Here is a 19,611-nt window from a genome sequence, read left to right as displayed (position 1 = left end):
TGTTGCACACCCTGTAGTCACATCCAAACCCTAGAATGGAGCATTGGAACTTAGCACTCACCTTGGCTGAAAGCAGGAGGTCATTGACCGTTTTCCTGCCCTGGACCCAGTTGCATCTGGGGACCCCACGACTGTTGACCTCCTCTGCAATCTCCACCCAGGCTTGCTTGGTCAGGCAGGAGGACCTCTTTTTGCTGTCACTGGGGAAGAGAAACTCACGCCTTTCCCACCTCTGAAGGGTGGGACCACCCTTGGTCTACCCTCTTCCATCCTTTCCACTCATCCCAGAGAGTTGACTGTTGTCGGAAACAGTGCTGTGACTTTTTACACCTCACAGTAAACAGACCTTCTATTGACTGCAAGGCAGTACTGAATACAGGGCTGGCAGGCCTTTAAAGATGGCGCTAGCCACCTGAGTCATGCAGGGGTCTGTGCTGGGCCTCAACTTTTTACAATTTATATCAATGACTTAGATGAGGGGAGTGATGGCATGGTAGCAAAATTTGCAGATGACACAAAGGTAGGAAATTATGTTGTGAAGAGGACATGAGGTTGCAGACCGATATAGATGGGTTGAGTGAGTGGGCAAAAATCTGGCAGATGGAGTATAATGTGGGAAAATGTGAGTTGTTCACTTTGGCAGGAAGAATAAAAAAAGAGTATTACTTAAACGGAGAACGACTGCAGAATTCCAAGGTGCAGAGGGATCTGGGTGTTCTAGTGCATGAGTCCCAAAAAGTTAGTACGCAGGTACAGCAGGTAATAAAGAAGGCTAATGGAATGTTATCTTTTATTACGAGAGGAATTGACAATAAAAGTAAGGATGTTATGTTTCAGTTATACAGGGCATTGGTGAGACCACATCTTGAATACTGTGTGCAGTTTTGGTCTCCTTATTTAAGGAAGGATGTAAATGTGTTGGCGGCGGTTCAGAGAAGATTTATTAGATTGATACCTGGAATGAGCGGGTTGTTTTATGAGGAACGGTTGGACGGATTAGGCTTGTTTTCACTGGAGGTTAGAAGAGTGAGGGGAGACTTGATTGAAGTTTATAAGTTGCTGAATGGTCTTGACAAGGTGGATGTGAAGAGGATATTTCATCTTGTGGGTGGGTCCAGAACTGGGGGCACTGTTTTAAAATTAGGGGTCGCCCTTTTTAGGACAGAGATGAGAAATTTTTCCTCAGAGTTGTGTGACTTTGGAGCTATCTGGCTCAGAAGATGGTGGAGGCGGGGTCATTGAATGTTTTTAAGGCGGAGTTGATAGATTCTTGTTAGGCAAGGGAATCAAGGGTTATCGGTACATGGGAGTGTGGAATTCGAAACACAAGCGGATCAGCCATGATCTTATTGAATAGCGGAGCAGGCTCGAGGGGCTGAATGGCCTACTTCTCCTAGTTTGTATGATCCACTGTCAGCTGATTCCATAATCGACGTCTCACCTCCCTCCCCGGCCACGTGATTGGGGTGACCAGCGTCTCCATTGTGTTAAATGGCCGCGCGCCGTGTAATCTTAGCAGCATGGCCGGACACTTGATGCACAGGAATGCCGCCCTTTTCGGGCTCAGGCTCATTAAATTCAGCCTGCTGTGTGCAGTTCTTGTCACGGAACCCAGAAAATGTAACACGGTGCTGAAGATCTGGAGTACTCTGTGCAGTTAGAAAGGGTGTGAGGGTGCAGAGGAGATTTGCCAGAATAGTTCCAGGCATGAGGAATTTTAGCTGCAAGGTTAGGTTGGTGAAACTGGGGTTGCTCTTGGAGCAAAGGAAATTGAGGGCAGATTTGATAGAGGTGTGCAAGATTATGACAGGTTTAGATAAGGTAGACAAAGAAAAGCTGTGCCCATTTGCTAATGATGCAAGGACCAGGGAACGTGGATTTAAGGTTTTGGGCAAGAATTGCTGGGGTTGCAAGGAAGAAACTTTTACCAAGCAAGTGGTAATGACTTAGAACTCACTGCCTACGGTGGAAGTGGAGAGCACCAATGATTTCAAAAGGAAATTGGATGGGCACTTGTAGGAAATAAACTAGTGGGGCTATGGGGATAGAGCGGGAGAAGGGACTGACTAGATTGCTCCACAGAGAGTGGGCATGGACTTGCTAGGCCGAATGGCGTCCTTCTATGCTGTAATGAGTCTATGCCGAGAATAAAACTGATCCCAGGTGATAAGTAATGAGAATGTTGTAATGGGCGAGTTAGGGTGCTGGAGAGATAGACTTCGGTTGGTCATGTTGTCTTTGTAGTCATGTAGTGGCCATTTTTCAGTTTTCTTCCCAACTTATGTATACAGTTCCATGTCCAATTGAATCTCCATTATGTCTCCCAAACCTGTCAATTTATGTGTGAGGCTAGACAATTAGTATCTACAAATTATTTGACCACAGAGCGTTTCGCATTAAGACTTCATCCTGTCTTCGCCTGCATGTTTATGTTCCAGTCACTGGTTACTGATTAAGGACAGAAACCGTGCCTGATATTTTTTTTCTCTTTTTCTCCACGCTTCACAACCCAAGACCATTAAGTGAATTGTCACATCTCTAATCACCCTGGCTGATATAAGCTAACTCAGCACAAAATGGGATTGGACCTGAGATGTGCTGCTCTGTGTGGCAGAATGCCGCATTAGACAGTTTCTTACCTAGTAGGCCTTTGGAGAAGGTACATTCTTTTTATATAAGGAGAAAAGTAGAAGGCTTATTTTGCTGTACTGACGCACTGCAATAATTACTAAAAATCTGCTTGTATGGGCTGTGTTGATTTTTGAGTTTGGACTCTATCATTTTATACTGTATCAGCTTGTGCTGTAATTTATGTCAGTGCAGTGTGACCAGTTTGTATAGTAATGTTTTCTGCTGTTTTTGGCTGTAGGGGTTTGTTCTCTGTCATTCTATTGCTGGTGGGACAGGTTCTGGACTGGGTTCCTACCTCTTGGAGAAGTTAAATGACAGGTGAGTGATGGGCACTTATTGTGGATATGAATTACTGACTGCTGCAAAGAGTGATTGCTTCTCTACATCAATGCTGGATTCGGAGAGAGAAGTTTGGGCAATTTTGTTAAAAATGTTCCTCCTTCCATTAAAGAACATGAGAAATAGTAGCAGGAATAGGCCATATGGCTCCTCGAGCCTAATCTACCATTCAATAAGACCATGGCTAAATCAGTTCCACTTCCCCGCCCTATCTCCATATAGAGTCATAGAGTTATACAGCATAGAAACAGGCCCTTCAGCCCATCATGTCTGTGCCAGCCCTCAAGCACCTAACTATTCTAATCCCATTTTCCAGCACTTGGCCCGTAGCCATATCCTTTGATTCCCTTAGTGTCCAAAAATCTATTGATCTTGGTCTTCATTATATTCAACGACTGAACATCCACAGCCCTCTAGGTAGAGAATTTCAAAGATTCGCAACCCTTTGAGCGAAGAAAGTTTTCCTAATTTCAGTCCTAAATGGCCAATCCCTTATCCTGAGACTGTGACCCATAGTTCTAGACTCTCCAGCCAGAGGAAACAGCATCTACCCTATCAAGCCTTCTCAGAATTTTATATGTTTCAATGAGATCACCTCTCATTCTTCTAAACTCCAGGGAGTATAGGCCCATTCTATTCAGTTGCTCCTCATAGGATAGTCCTTTCATCCAGGAATCAAATCAATTGAACTTTTGTTTTACTCCCTCTAAGGCAAGTATAAGCTTCTTTGCGTATGGAGACCAAAACTGTACACACTGCTTCCGGTGGAGTCTCAGAAAAGCCTTATATAACTGCAACAAAACTTCCTTTTCTTGTACTCCAAACCCCTTTGCAATAAAGGCTAACATACCATTTGCTTTTCGAATTGCTTGCTGTACCTGGATGGTAACTTTGTGATTTGTGTACAAGGATGCCCAAATCTTTCTGAATACTGGCACTTACAAGCCTCTCTCATTTTGAAATATTCTGCTACTCCACTCTCCCTACCAAAGTGGATAATTTCACATTTCCCTGTGTTATGTTCCTTCTGCCAGATTCTTGCTCACTTAATATGTCTATATCCCTTTGCAGCCACTTTGTGTCCTTCTCACTTTCCCACCCAGCTTTGTATCGTCAACAAACTTGGATATAATACACTCAGTCCCTTCATCTAATCATTGACTTGATGATTAGGTAGCAAGACCTGTATGAGATTGATGTGGTGTTTCTTTTGGTAAGCTGACTGTAAAATCCTGAATATTCTAAAATTTGAGAAAATTGTTCAGAATGCTCAAACGTATTTATTAAATCCCTTCAGGTATCCAAAGAAACTGGTACAGACCTACTCTGTGTTCCCTAATCAGGATGAGATGAGTGATGTAGTGGTGCAGCCTTATAACTCACTGCTGACACTGAAAAGACTGACTCAGAACGCAGACTGTGTGGTAAGTGACTGCACGTGCAATGTTTGAACTTGGTGCAGTAGTGTCTGGAAGGGTTAGTGTCTTGCACTGAACTCTGGGGAGGGGATAGTAGAATGGAATGTTGAATTGCATGCCATTAAAGCGCTGCTGTTTTGGTTTTTAAGGTTGTTCTTGACAATACGGCACTGAATCGGATTGCAACAGACAGGCTGCATATTCAGAATCCCTCCTTCTCTCAGATCAACCAGCTGGTAGGTAAAGACTGATGCTCATACAGAAGCAAAATATTGCAGATGCTGGAAATCTCAAATAAAAGCAAAATGCTGGAAATACTCAGCAGGTCTGGCTGCATCTGTGGAGAGCGAAACAGAGTTAATGTTTCAGTTCGATGAAGGCTACTGACCTTTTTGCTGCTGGAAGCAGTATCTTCTCAATTACTCTAGTATTACATAGAATTTGTCATAAAATATAATGTAGTTTAGTCTATCAAAACCCTTCGTGATTTAAAATACCTCAATCGAATCTTCTCTTAACCTTCTCTGTTCTAGGGAGAACAATCGCAGCTTCTCCAGCCTCTCCCTGTAACTGAAGTCCCTCATCCTTTGTACTATTCTCGTAAATCTCTCCTACACCCTCTCTAAGGCTTTGACATTCTTCCTAAAGTGTGGAGCCCAGAACTGAACACACTCCAGCTGGGGCCTAACCAGTGTTTTATAAAAGCTTAGCATAGCTTTCTTGTTTTTGTACTGTCTTAATAAAGCCAAGGATCCCATGTGCTTTTTAACAGCCTTCTCAACTTATCCTGCATGTAATAAATTGTGTATGTACACCCCCAGGTCTCTCTGTTCCTGCATCCTCTTAAAATTGTACATTTAGTTCATATTGCCTCTCCTCATTCTTCCTACCAAAATGCATCACTTCACACTTCTGTGCTAAATTACACCTGCCATGTGTCTGGCCATTTCACCAGTTTGTCTGTCCTCTGAAGTCTGTTACTATCCTCCTCATTGTTCACTACATTTTAGAGTTTCATGTCATCTGCAGATGTCAGAAATATGCTCTGAATACCAAAGTCATTAATATAAATCAAAGTAAGTGGTGGTTTGAATGCCGACCCCTGGAGAACTCCCCTGTGCACTTCCTTCCAGTCTGAAATGCAACTGGTCAGACATTAACAGTGATTTCTATCCCTTAGCCAACTTTGCATTCAAGGTTCCACTGTCTCTTTAATCCCAATTGCTTTAATTTTGCTAACAAATTTATTGTATGGTAGTTTGTAAAACACCTTTTGACTGTCCATATACATAACACCAACCATACTACCCTCATCAGCCCTATTTGTACTTTTGAAGTGTAATCACTGTTGTAGTGTAGAAGCAATTTATACAAAGCAAGGTCCCATAAATCAGATCATTTTTTTAAATTGATGTTGGGCACTGGGGAGAATTCTCCTGTCCCCTTCGAAATAATGCCATTAGGATCTTTTATGTGCTCCGGAAAGGAAAAATGGAGCCACAGTTTAACATCTCACTGGAAAGACACCTCTGCCAGTGCAGCGCATCCCTCGGGACTGTCCCCCCCTCTAGTGCAGCCACCAACCCCCCCCACCCCCAGTCCCTTGGGACTGCCCATCAACAGTGAACACCCCCACCGTGGGACTGCCCCTCCACCAGTACAGTGCACACCACCATCCCCCTCACAGGACTGCTCCTCCGCCGGTACGATCCCCAACCCCCACCCCTCGGGACTGTCCATCCACCAGTGAACCCCCAACCCACCTCCGGGACTGCCTTCCCCCAGTACAGTGCCCCCCACACCTCTGGGACTGTCCCTCCGCCAGCGCAACGCTCGCCCTGCAGCGTCCTCATACTCCCAGGACTGCTCTTAGGCAGTGCCCCCCCACTCCCCGCCTCGGGACCTGTCCCTCCGCCAGCGCAGGGCCCGCCCTCGGGACCTGTCCCTCCGCCAGCGCGGGGCCCGCCTTCAGGACTGCCCCAAAGTGTCAGCCTCAATTTTGTGCTCAAGTCCCTGGTGACTCGGAACTGAGTGCAACCACTGAGCCATGGCTGATGCATAGACTATTTGACAGAAACGTAGAACCAGCTGCACTGGGAAGCAGCTAGCATGGGGAAATACATGAGAGCACTGTTCCTCCTAAGCTGTCTGAATGGGTGGCCATGTGGCAGTCTTTAAGGGATTGTGCAGTGTGACAAAATGGCTGTGGAAAACAGAAAAATTAGAGGGAATGTCGCTTGACTATTGAGTAGATGTTTTGGGATCAGCCAGAATTAACATGTTCCAGTTACTGTCTCCCAACAGAATCATTGCCATTAACTCTGCCACTTCAATTAAGGTACACAGAGCCAGTATTTTTAATGGGTTAAAATGATCTGCTGGGAAGCATGCTATAGGTTCAGACATTGCTGTGTAGCTGCAATGTGACCTCGCAGCATTGCTATGTGATTTCTTTCATAGGTCTCCACCATCATGTCTGCAAGTACCACCACATTGAGGTACCCTGGATACATGAACAATGATCTTATCGGACTGATTGCATCCCTTATTCCCACTCCAAGACTTCACTTCCTTATGACAGGCTACACTCCACTTACCACAGATCAGTCGGTATGTGATTGATAATGTGTCTTTGCTGTGCTTAACCTTTGGTTTAGGTAAATGATTATATCTTTTATTCGTTCTTATGAGCATCACTAATATTTAATATTTAACTTATTTGTGATTGCATACATTTGACAGTGCATTAGATCTTAAAGGGTAGTATCTTCAACTTTTTTGACTTGGATTTCAGATATACAATCCACAGCACACATCCTGTCATGCCATATTTGTCTTCAGTTTTAAATGTTCAAATGTGATCTTCAGCTATGGACACTCAGTGGCTTACTTTGGACAACCTGTTGCTATGACAGCAGCTTTGTTGTGTTTATCATATTGCTACTGTCCTTGTGTGATGTCTGTCTTTTAAATAAGCATTTTAAAATTTGAATAGAAACATAGAAAAAATAGGAGCTGGAGTAGGCCATTCGGCCCTTCGAGCCTGCACCGCAATTCAATACAATCATGGCTGATCATCCAAACTCCGTACCCTGTCCCACTTTCTCCCCGTATCCCTTGATCCCTTTAGCCCTAACAACTATATCCAACTCTTTCTTGAATATATTTAATGATTTGGCCTCAACTGCTTTCTGTAGTAGACAATTCCACAGGTTCACCACTCTTTGGGTGAAGAAATCCCTCCTCATCTCAGTCCTAAATGGCTTACCCCTTATCCTTAGACTGTGACCCCTGGTCCTGGACTCCCCCGCCATCGGGAACATCCTTCCTGCATCTAGTCTGTCCAGTCCTGTTAGAATTTTGTAGGTTTCTATGAGATCCCCCCTCATTCTTCTAAATTCTAACAAATACAAGCCGAATCGACCCAATCTCTCTCCATACGTCAGTCCTGCCATCCCAGGTATCAGCCTGGTGACCCTTTGCTGCACTCCCTCCATAGCAAGAACATCCTTCCTCAGATAAGGAGACCAAAACTGCACACAATACTCCAGATATGGTCTCACCAAGGCCTTGTATAATTGCAGCAAGACATCCTTGCTCCATTACTTGAATCCTCTTGCAATGAAGGCCACCATACCATTTGCCTTCTTAACTGCCTGTTGCACCTGCATGCTTACTTTCAGCGACTGGTGCACAAGGACACCCAGATCTTGCTGCACCTCCCTTTTTCCCAATATTTATATATTGTAGCACTGATGACATGGTTCGTGAATGATCCAATTCTACCTCCACGTGGCAGTGCTTGGACCAGTATCGGCATATCTTGAGGGTGCAGGATAATGTGATGTCTGCCAGCTTCATGAGTGTTAAGCTTGCCTCAAACATGTGAATGAATTTAAAATTGGCTTCCTTTATAAATGGGCCAATTTCATAGGCAAAATGTTTTTTGTGTCTTGAACCCAGCCTGGAACATTCCTGTGAGTCCCATGTCTGCAGCTCCACTGTACTGAACACTGGTATAATGCTGGGAGCATCAGGAATTTCAGAGGATGATGCCATCCTGCTGGACCCATCTTTTGTTATTTTACACTAAAATTACTGCTCACCCCTACACCCAGAGGAAATTCCTGCTTCTCACCTGCCCTCTCCCACCCTGTTACAGACCACTGTGCCCCTGGCTTAAGAACAAGTTGTGTTTATATAGTGCATTTATTTAACATAGTAAAATGTCCCAAGGCTCTAAGGAGGTTTGTGCCGTAGTATTTAAAGCACCAGTACTGGATCCTGAAAGCTAATGCAGGACATTGTTTTAATTGCTAAGCGTTTAATATACAATTATATTCATCTAGGATGTTTCAGAAAGACAAAAAAATGTGCAAGAAGCTTTCTTTCCAGGTATACCAGAATGCGGTGTATTTTAGTGTCTCTTCTGTGTTGTGCATTTGAAACTCTTTTTATTCAGTATTTTGGGTTGGTCTGGTGTTCGATTTAGCTACTTTCAAAGACTGACTGCAGAATTGCAGAAGATCAAAGTTTGAGTGGGTGTGCTGGATGGTTGAGTTAGCAAACCACAGCTCTCATAAAGGGCCTGCATGTGACCAATTTTTCATGTTTTAGGAATGACAGAGGTTACAACAGATGTTAAGGTCCAGAATATGCCTGAAATCTGTATAATACCTTGTGAGGTACTGAACATTTTTAAGTATGCAGGCAGTGCACTGCCTGTTGGAAGCTCTCTGGTGGGAGGTCAGCTAGAGTCAGTGAATAGTTTGTGCTGACATGTGAACACTTGAATGCTTATAAATCTAGAAACGTTACAAGCAAAAACTGACTCAAGTTGTATATTCCGATATAAAAAGTTGACTGTTCTCGTCAGATGTCACAATTCTCCTGCTTGTGCAATCCCTGCAGCAGACAGACTTCACTCTGGTCATTGAAACTTTAGTCCAACTTCCCGTATTTTTTTTTTGTATGTATGTTACAGACAGGATATGTTTAGAAGCAAGTTTACAGATGCATGCTCAAACTTTGGCAGGCAAGATTGTTGTCTGTAAGATAAAGTATAAATTTTCCCAAATATTGAAAATCATAATACAGTCAGGCAGCGTCAACGGGTGGCACAGTGGTTAGCACCGCAGCCTCACAGCTCCAGCGACCCGGGTTCAGTACTGCCTGTGCGGAGTTTGCAAGTTCTCCCTGTGACCGCATGGGTTTCCGCCGGGTGCTCTGGTTTCCCCACACAGCCAAAGACTTGCAGGTTGATAGGTAAATTGGCCATTGTAAATTGCCCCTAGTGTAGGTAGGTGGTAGGAGAATGGTGGGGATGTGGTGGGGAATATGGGGTTAATGCAGGATTAGTATAAATGGGTGGTTGTTGGTCGGCACAGACTGGGTGGGCCAAAGGGCCTGTTTCAGTGCTGTATCTCTAAATAAAATAAAAAATAAATAAACATGGTTTTATGAAAGGGAAATTGTGTTTGACAAATTTATTAAAGCACTTTGAGGATGTAACAAGCAGGTTGGATAAAAATAAACCAGTGGATGTAGTGTATTTGGATTTCCAAAAGGCACTTGATAAGGTGCCACATAAAAGGTTATTACACAAGATTAGAGCTCGTGGTGTTGGGGGTAATATATTAGGTTGGATCGAGGATTGGCTAACAGGAAACAGAGCCAGGATAAATGGGGCATTTTCAGGTTGGCAAACTATAACTAGTGGAGTGCCACAGGGGTCAGTGCTGGGGCCTCAACAATTAACAATCTATATTAATGACTTGAATGAAGGGATCGAGTATATTGTAGTCAAATTTGCTGTCAGTACAAAGATAGGTCGGAAAGCAAGTTGTGAGGAGGGCACAAAGAGTCTGCAAAGGGATGTAAATAGGTTAAGTAAGTGGGCAAAAATTTGGCAGATGGAATATAATGTGAGAAAATGTGAGGTTGTCCATTTTGGTGGCAAGAATAGAAAAGCAGAATATTAATTTACATGGAGAGAGACTGCAGAATGCTGTGTCCATGTACATGAATCACAAAAAATGAGTATGCAGCTACAGCAATTAATTAGGAAGGCAAATGGAATGTTGGCCGTTGTTCCGAGGGGAGTGGAGTGGAAAAGTAGGGAGGCCTTTCTTTAACTGTAAAGGGCATTGGTGAGACTGCACCGAGAGTACTGTGTACAGTTTTGGTCTCCTTACTGGAAGCAGTTCAGAGAATGCTTACTAAGCTGATTCCTGGGATGAAGGGGTTGTCTTATGAGGAAACATTGAGCAGGCCTATATTCGTTGGAGTTTAGAAGAATGAGAAGTGATCCTATTGAAACATAGGAGATTCTGAGAGGGCTTGACAGGGTAGGCGCCGAGAGGATGTTTCCCCTCGGAAATCTAGAACTGGTACAGTTTAAAAATTAAGGGGTCTCCCTTTTAAGACGGAGATGAGGAATTTCTTCACTCAGGGTCTTTAATCTTTGGTATAAAAACAAAAAGTGCTGGAAATATGTTGTGGAACCAACCAGAGCAGGCTATTCGAGATTTGATATTATGTAATGAGGTGGGATTAATTAATGATCTCATAGTTAAGGATCCTCTAGAGAAGAGTGATCATAGCATGCTAGAATTTCAAATTCAGTTTGAGGACGAGAAACTGGAGTCCCACACTAGTGTTCTGGAGTTAAACAAAGATAATTATATAGGCATGAGGACAGATTTGGCCCTAGTGGACTGGGCAGGAAGACTAAAAGGCAGGACAGTTGATGAGCAGTGGCAGATGTTTAAGGAGATATTCAATTCCTCCCAACTAAAATATATTCCAGAGAGAAAGAAAGATTCTAAGAGGGAAAAAACATCCATGGCTAAGCAAGGAAGTTAAGGATAACATAAAGACAAAAACTAAGACATATCATAGTGCAAAGTCCAGTGGCAGGCTGGAAGATTGGGAAACTTCTCAAGATCAACAAAGGGTTAAAGAGCAAAGGTAAATTATGAAAGTAAACTAGCACAAAATATAAAAATGGATAGCAAAAGCTTCTATATGTATATAAATGGGAAGAGATTAGCTAAGTGAATGGTGGTCCCTTGGAGGATGTGACTAGGGAGTTAATCGTGGGGGGGAACACAGAAATGGCAGAGACACTAAATCAGTATTTTGCCTCAGTTTTCACGGTGGAGGACACTAGTACCATCCCAATAGTAACAGGTAATGTAGAGGTTATAGAAAGGGAAGAACTTGGAACAATCAACATCACTAAGGAAAAGGTACTGAGCAAACTATTGGGATTGAAGGCAGACAAGTCCCCAGAGCCTGATGGCCTACATCCTAGGATCTTGAAGGAAGTGGCAGAGGAGATAGTGGATCCATTGGTTATAATATTCCAAAATTCCCTGGGTGCGGGACAGGTTCTAGTGGATTGGAAAAATGCTAATATAACGTCCTTATTCAAAAAGGGAGGGAGGCAGAAAGTAGGAAACTATAGACCAGTTAGTTTAACATCTGTCATTGGGAAATTGTTAGAATCCATTATTAAGGAAGTAATAACAGGGCATTTAGAAAGTAAAAACGCAATCCATCAGAGTCAGCATGATTTTATGAAGGGTAAATCGTGTTTGACTAATTTGCTAGAGTTCTTCAAAGATGTAACAAGCAAAGTGGGTAATGGGGATCCTGTAGATATAGTATATCTGGAGTTCCAGAAAGCATTTAATAATGTGCCGCACAAAAGGTTAATACACTAGGTACGATCACATGGGGTTAGGGGCAATTTATTAGCTTGGATAGAGGATTGGCTAACCAACAGAAAACAGAGTCGGGACAAATGGGTCCTTTTCTGGTTGGCAAGGTGTAACTAGTGGGTGCCACAGGGTTCTGTCCTCGGGGCCCCAACTATTTACAGTCTATATTAATGACTTGGATGCAGGGGTAGAAGGTACTATAGCCAAATTTGCAGATGACACTAAAATGGATATGGATAGGTTAGGTGAATGGGCCAAAATTTGGCAGATGGAGTTTAATGTGGATAAGTGTGAGGTTATCCATTTTGGTCGGAAAAATAGAAAGGCAAATTATCTAAATGGAGAGAAACTTGAGAGTGCTTCGGTGCAGAGGGATCTGGATGTCCTCGTGCATGAATCGCAGAAAACTACCATGCAGGTGCAGCAGGTAATAAGGAAGGTAAATGGAATTTTGGCATTTATTGCTAAAGGAATAGAGTATAGAAGTAGGGAAGTATTGCTGCAACTGTACAAGGCATTAGTGAGACCGCACCTGGAATATTGCATACAGTTTTGGTCCCCTTACTTGAGGAGGGATGTAGTTGCATTGGAGGCAGTTCAGAGGAGGTTCTCTAGATTGATTCTAGAGATGAGGGGTTTGTCTTATAAAGAGATTGAGCAGTTTAGGCCTTTCATACTTCTAAACTCTAGAGAGTAGAGGAGATGTAATTGAGGTATATAAGATGATTAAGGGGATTGACAAAGTAGACATAGAGAGGATGTTTCCTCTGGTGGGGCAATCTAGAACGAGACGTCATAGTTTTAGGATAAGGGGTAGCAGATTTAAAACAGAGATGAGGAGAAATTGCATCTCTCAGAGGGTCGTGAGTCTGTGGAATTCACTACCCCAGAGTGCGGTGGATGCCGGGACATTGAGTAAATTTAAGGAGGAGATAGATTTTTAATTGATAATGGGTTGAAGGTTATGAAGAACGGGCAGGAAAGTGGAGTTGAGGCCGAGATGAGATCAGCCATGATATTGAATGGCAGAGCAGGCTTGAGGGGTTGAATGGCCTACTCCTGCCCCTATTTCTTATCTTATGATCTATTGAATGGAAAATTCCGCTTACTGAGAGATTTGGGGAAGCAGATTGCCTGAATTGGGCGTTCTGAGAGAATGGTACATTGGTTCAGAAATGACCAGCCCTGCTGGTGAAAAAGAAACTAATGTATTTACTGAAGCACCACAATGAAAAGTATGAGTATCTGTTTGACTTGATTGGTAGCATTCTCACCTATCGTCAGAAGGGGTTGCAAAATGATTTGTACGGTAGGGATAGATATCCTTTTTGTGTGTCAAACTGCACTTTGAAGAATTTTGAGTTACTTTTAAAACTCATAACTTGCGTTGTATAACTCTTAAAATTGGTAAAGAATTCAGTCCTCAAAGTCACCAGCCGTTCCTGCATCTTAAGACTTTACAGAGTGTTACCACCGAGGCAGGAGGAGTACACTGTTTATTCTCGTCCCACTTCTTCACAGGTCACAACATATTGTTTTAAATTTTCCCACTTATCGGTACGATCAATCATATACTCTATTTTTACTAGCTTAGAACACACTAACCAGGTTTCTTTAATGAACAACAAAACTATCCGTTTATTATAAAACAAGTCTTAACTAGTAATGAAGTAAAACATAAACACACAGGTTGAAATTTTTAAAATTCCCTTTTTACCTTAGTCCCTTCACATTCACACACACATGTACACCGGTTAACAGAAAAATAAAAGGGATTTTTATAAATTCAGAGCTCTGTTACAGACAAAAACAAACTCTTCGGCAGATTACTTGCTCGTTTTTGAAGAAAACAGATGAGATATGTTGTTCCAAAACTGACGACCAGTCTAACTTCTGAGTACATGTAGACAGGTCACTGAGATCTTTTAGAACAGTTCTTTTCAGGTAGCGTTGGAAAGTAATTTAGCGGGCTTTATTCAAAGACAGGAAACTAGATGAATTGACACAGTGAGCTTCTCAGGGTTCTTCAGAGATGCTGTAAGTTGAGCTGGGTTGTGGCGTCTCCTTTTTACATTTCTTCAGACTGGACTTTATCAGTCACTCACTCCAGAAGGTAAAACACACACTGACCCAGTGAATTTTCTGCCCATCCCAGGTGCACTCTGCTGCTACTGGGCTTGTCCAATCGAGGAACGCTCGTCACTTCTCTGCCCCTGTTACCCGGGTTTCTGTTCTAGCTTTAACTTGAGTCATGTGAGAACTAGTAACATTGTTGCTAATCCAGTTCCTTCAGTGCCCCCCTTGATGGCTCTCTTTTTTGAAAAAAACTGGTCCAACATTTATTCAGTTTAACTATAAATTCTTTAAAAATATTTTTAACAAAAACAGAATCACTTTCATCGCAAGAGTGTAAGCAGGTCTTGTGTTTTACCGGCTTAAAAACTAGTCAGACAACTTCAAATGCTTTTCCAGAGCTTCCCTTCATCTTTTCTCAAAATACCATAAAGTCACATTTGAGGACTTTGCTGGAGAGATTTGTTCCACTAATGTATGATGGGTCAGTGATGCACCTGAGGTTAAAATTGCTGGGAGTTCGCCCTTCACACAAGGCCTGCACCTTAGAACACACGAGTTTCCCATCGGAGGAGGCATTGTCAGGCTCATACCTTTATCCCTGACCCAGACTTATCTAATCCAGATGTTCAGAGATCAAAACACATGACAGACGAATGGGAATCAATGTGTCTGAGACTGTGATAGCATGTTATCAACTGGTATGTATTTCTGCAATTATACACTGTTACCTTTCTCGTTAAATTTGGTACGTATATTTAAAAATCGGTGCTGAAAGCATCTTTTCCCTTTAAATCTTAAATACTTCAAAGAACCTTGTTTTTGATTCACTACTCTGTTACAAATCATTTCTCCATCACTGTTTACCTGTAATAATAGTGTCTGACTGTTCGCAGTGCTCTGATTGGGTTGATTTGGTGGGCAGAGCCTGGTGCACATGGAATGCTTAACGCACATGCAGCTGCCAACGGTTGGTGTTGGGGGAGTGGAGGGGAGGTAGAGATTGGTGGAGAAAAGGAACAGTGGAAGGTAAGGGGAACCAAACAACAAAGTTACTTTGGCTGGAGGGGTTTGGGGGGACGGCATGGGAGGGACAGGCAGTGGCAGGGTCGGGGGTATTGGTGCCATTGGAAATGGCTGAGATCAGGAGTGTGAGGGAGTGGAAACAGTAATATAGCAAGGGACTGGAGGAGACTTGACCGGCAGCAGGTGATACTATTGAGAGTGTTGGAAACCAGTGGGGAGCCCTGGGGACTGAGACGGTAGCTAGAGGCAGTGCAAGGCTGGGCTGCCTGAGACTGGTGCCATTTTCACCCATCTCCAGCTGCCAGATCCGGGGTGATGGAGAGAGATTACAGGAACAGGAGTAGGCCATTCAGCCCGTCGAGCCTGCCCCGCCATTCAATACGATCATGGCAGATCTTCCACTTCAGTGCCTTTTTCCTACACTATCCTCGTATCCCCTTATGTCATTTGTATTTAGAAATCTGTCAATCTCTGCTTTAAACATACTCAGTGACTGAGCTTCCACAGACCTCTAGGGTAGAGAATTCTAAAGATTCACAACCCTCTGAGTAAAGAAATTTCTCCTCATCTCTGTCCTAAGTGGCTTCCCCCTTATTTTGAAATTGTGTCCCCTGGTTCTAGACTCCCCAACCAGAGGAAACATCTTAGTTGCATCTACCCTGTCTACCCCTTTAAGTATGTTGTAGGTTTCAATGAGATTACCTCTCATTCTTCAAAACTCTCGAGAGTACAGGCCCAGTTTCCCCAATCTCTCTTCATAGGACATCCCGGGAACAAGTCTGGTGCATCTTCGCTGCACTCCCTTCTATGGCAATAATATCCTCCCTAAGGTAAGGGGACCAAAACTGTACACAGTACTCCAGGTGCGGTCTAACCAAGGTTCTATACAATTGAAGCAAGATTTCATTACTCCTGTACTCAAATCCTCTTGCAATAAAGGCTAACATACCATTAGCCTTCTTAATTGCTTGCTGCACCTGCATGTTAGCTTTCAGTGACTTACTGACCGGAACTCCCAGGTCCTTCTTTTCATCTGCACTTTCTAATCTCTTAGCATTTTAGAAATACTCTGCACATCTGTTCCTCCTACCAAAATGGACAACCTCACCTTTTTCTACAGTATATTCCATCTGCCACGTTCTTGCCTACTCACTAAGTCTTTCCAAATCCTCTTGAAGCCGCTTTGCATCTTCCTGACAACACACATTCACACCTAGTTTTATGTCATCCGCGAACTTGGAAATACTACATTTGGTCCCCACATCCAAATCATTGATGTATATTGTGAACAGCTAGGCCCAAGCACTGATCCCACTAGTCACAGCCTGCCAAAGTGAGAATGGCCCATTTATTCCCACTCTCTGTTTTCTGCCTGTTAACCAATCCTTAATCCATGCCAGTATATTACCTCCTATCCCATGTACTTTAATTTTACTAACCAAACTCCTGTGGGGGACTTTGTCAAAAGCCTTCTAAAAATCCAAGTATACCACGTCCACCAACTCCGCTTTATCAATTCTGTTAGTAACATCCTCAAAAAAAACTCCAACAGGTTCGTCAGACATGATTTCCCATTCATAAATCCACATGATTTCCCATTCATAGATCCATTCATAAGATTATAACCCAAGATTCGCGAGTGCGGAGAATATGGCTGGGATGTTCTGCAGCCATTTCCATGTGAGACTGGTGGCCAAGCCGCCCAAGTACACCCCATCTCCCTTTGGCAGTGAGGACGTGGTGAACCGGCTCTAACATTTCGAGTTCAAGACGGCTGGAGGAGGCTTCCAGAGAGGTTTGGTCACTGGATTGTTTACCAGATGAATCTTGCATCTTAGCACCCCCCATTGTAGAAATTGAACTCCTTTCAGAGATGCATGGCCCTTCCTGTTGCATATTACTGTAGTAGCAGTAGAAAATGTGATACCAGAATTGATGATGAGGTATTAGATAGGCTGGCTGTAGTTAAAGTTGATAAGGCAACAGGACTGAGTGAGATGCATCCAAGGATACTGAGGGAAGTGAGAATGAAATTGCGGAGGCACTAGTCATAATTTTCCAGTCTTCCTTAGATTCAGGGGTGGTGCAGAGGACTGGAGAGTTGCAAATGATACACCCTTGTTCAAAAAAGGCGTATAGATAAGCCAAGCAACTGTAAACCAGTCAGTTTAACCTTGGTGGTGGGGAAGCTTCCAGAAATAATAATTCGGGACAAAATTAATAGTCACTTGGGCAAATGCAGGTTTATTGGGGAAAGCCAGCACTTAGTTGTGAAGGGCAAATCGTGTTTAACTAACTTGATTTTGAGTTTTTTGATGAGTTAACATTGAAGGTTGATCAGGGTAATGCTGTTGATGTGTTGTACATGGACGTCCATGGCTGGAAACAGAGTAGTGGTTAATGGATGTTTTTTGGACTGGAGGAACGTTTGTAGTGGAGTTCCACAAGGGTCGGTTGCTGTTCCTGATTATATATTAATGGCCTAGACTTTGGTGTACAGGGCACAATTTCAAAATTTGCAGATGAAACGAAACTTGAAAACATTGTGAACTGGGAGGGGGATAATGGTAGAACTGTAAAAGGACACAGACAGATTGGTGGAGTGGGCAGACAAGTGGCAAATGTAATTTATTGCAGAGAAGTGTGAATTGATTCAGTTCGGTAGGAAGAACGTGGACAGACAATATAAAATTAAATGGTACAATTCTAAAGGGGGTGCAGGAACAGAGGGACCTCGGAATACATCATTGGAGGTGGCAGGACAGGTTGGGAGAGCGGTTAATAAAGCACACAGCATCCGAGGTTTCATTAAAAGGGGCATAGAGTACAAAAGCAAGGAAGTTATGTTAAACTTGTACAAAACATTAGTTTAACCTCAACTGGAGTATTGTGCCCAATTCTGGGCACCACATTTTAGGAAAAATGTGAAGGCATTAGAGAGAGCGCAAAAAAGATTCATGAGAATGGTTCCAGGGATGAGGAACTTCAGTTGCTTGGATAGTTTGCAGAAGTCGAGACTGTTTTCCTTGGAAAAGAGAAGGTTAAGTGGAGATTTGAAAGAGGTGTTTAGAATCATGTGGGGTCTGGACAGAGTAGATAGGACAAAACTGTTCCCATTGATGGAAGGATCAAGAGCGAGAGGGCACAAATTTAAGGTAATTGTCAAAAGAAGCAATGGTGACATGAAAATCTTTTTCATGCAGTGAGTGGTTAGCATCTGGAATGCACTACCTGAGAGTGTGATCGAGGCCTTCAAGAGAGAATTGGATTGTTATCTGAAAAGGAAGAATGTGCAGGGCTACGGGGAGAAGGCGGAGTGGCACTAGGTAAATTGCTGTTTTGGAGAGCCAGCGTAGACATAGTGGGCTGAATGGCCGCTTCCTGTGCTGTAACAATTCTGTGGTTCAGAAAGGGGACATCTGGAGTACTGTGTGCAGTTTGGATGTTCTGTTGAAAAAAGGTCATTGAAGCCATACAGCGCATAAAATACAGATTCATCTCAATACCAAGGATGAAAGATTATGTTTGAGGGACTTGAGAAACTGGGGCTATTTCCACTGGAGCAGAGAGGATTGAGGACAATGGGGCCATGCATATAGAACATGTCACTTTTTAAATTAAATTTCAGAGCCTCAGGCTGTCTTCCTGATTTGGCTGGTTGCTCCACGATGTTAGTTCTGGCTACTTGATACCACTCTCGCTTCTGAGTCGCAAGGTTTGTGGGTTCACATCCACTCCAAAGAAGCACAAAATCTAGGCTGGCACGCCTAGTGCAGTACTGAGGGAATTCTGTGCTGTCAGAGGTGCTGTCTTTCGGATCGGGCATTAAACCAGGGCCCCTTGGGCAGGTATAATAGATCCCTTGGCATTATTTTGAAGAGCAGGGAGGTTCTCCCTAGTCTCCTAGCCAATGGAGGTGGGGTGGAATGGCATGGGAGGTGGGGGGAATTGAGAAATATGGAATGGGGATGGGATGGGGTGGGTTGGAGGGTTGGCATAGGAAGAAGAGGTGGGATAGGGATTGTGAAAGGGATGGGTTAGGTATGGTATATGGGAGATCACATGGATTGATATGAGATGGGGATTTAAAGAAGTACTGTTGCAGTAAAGATAGTAATTTCACTGCAAATGTTTTGTGGGCCTTTGCTGGTATATAGATAAATGCAGCTTTCTTTCTCTGGTTTCTGGCAGGGCAGTTTAAGCATAACCAGTCACACTTGAAAGGGTCTTTAATAGTCTCATATCTGAAAATAACCAATATCTAGCACAGTTTTTGTGTTTCATTTCCTCACAAGTAAACTGGTAAGAAGCTCAGCTACCCAGCAGGATGTACGTTACATTAATGCAAGCTATCTTAGTCACGAACAGTGTGAGGCGCGTAGATGTTAATTCCCCTTCAA

The 19,611-nt window shown here is 43.2% G+C and overlaps 1 protein-coding gene across 3 annotated transcripts in view; it reads left to right on the top strand.

Annotated features, from left to right (window-relative positions):
- The window catches only part of tubg1 (tubulin, gamma 1), a 102,809-nt gene that overhangs the window by 61,666 nt on the left and 21,532 nt on the right, over window positions 1–19,611 (top strand). For 2 of the 3 annotated variants that reach the window (XM_068013707.1, XM_068013706.1), the window contains exons 5-8: window positions 2,870–2,949; window positions 4,268–4,394; window positions 4,538–4,624; window positions 6,849–6,998. In XM_068013707.1, coding sequence (XP_067869808.1) covers window positions 2,870–2,949; window positions 4,268–4,394; window positions 4,538–4,624; window positions 6,849–6,998 — 444 coding nt within the window. The remainder of the gene's footprint in view (window positions 1–2,869; window positions 2,950–4,267; window positions 4,395–4,537; window positions 4,625–6,848; window positions 6,999–19,611) is intronic. The other variant, XM_068013708.1, reaches the window with a different exon arrangement.

This window comes from Heterodontus francisci, chromosome 33, assembly GCF_036365525.1.
Source record: "Heterodontus francisci isolate sHetFra1 chromosome 33, sHetFra1.hap1, whole genome shotgun sequence".
NCBI classification, from domain to species: Eukaryota; Metazoa; Chordata; class Chondrichthyes; order Heterodontiformes; family Heterodontidae; genus Heterodontus; species Heterodontus francisci.
This window is presented reverse-complemented; position numbering and strand designations above follow the sequence as displayed.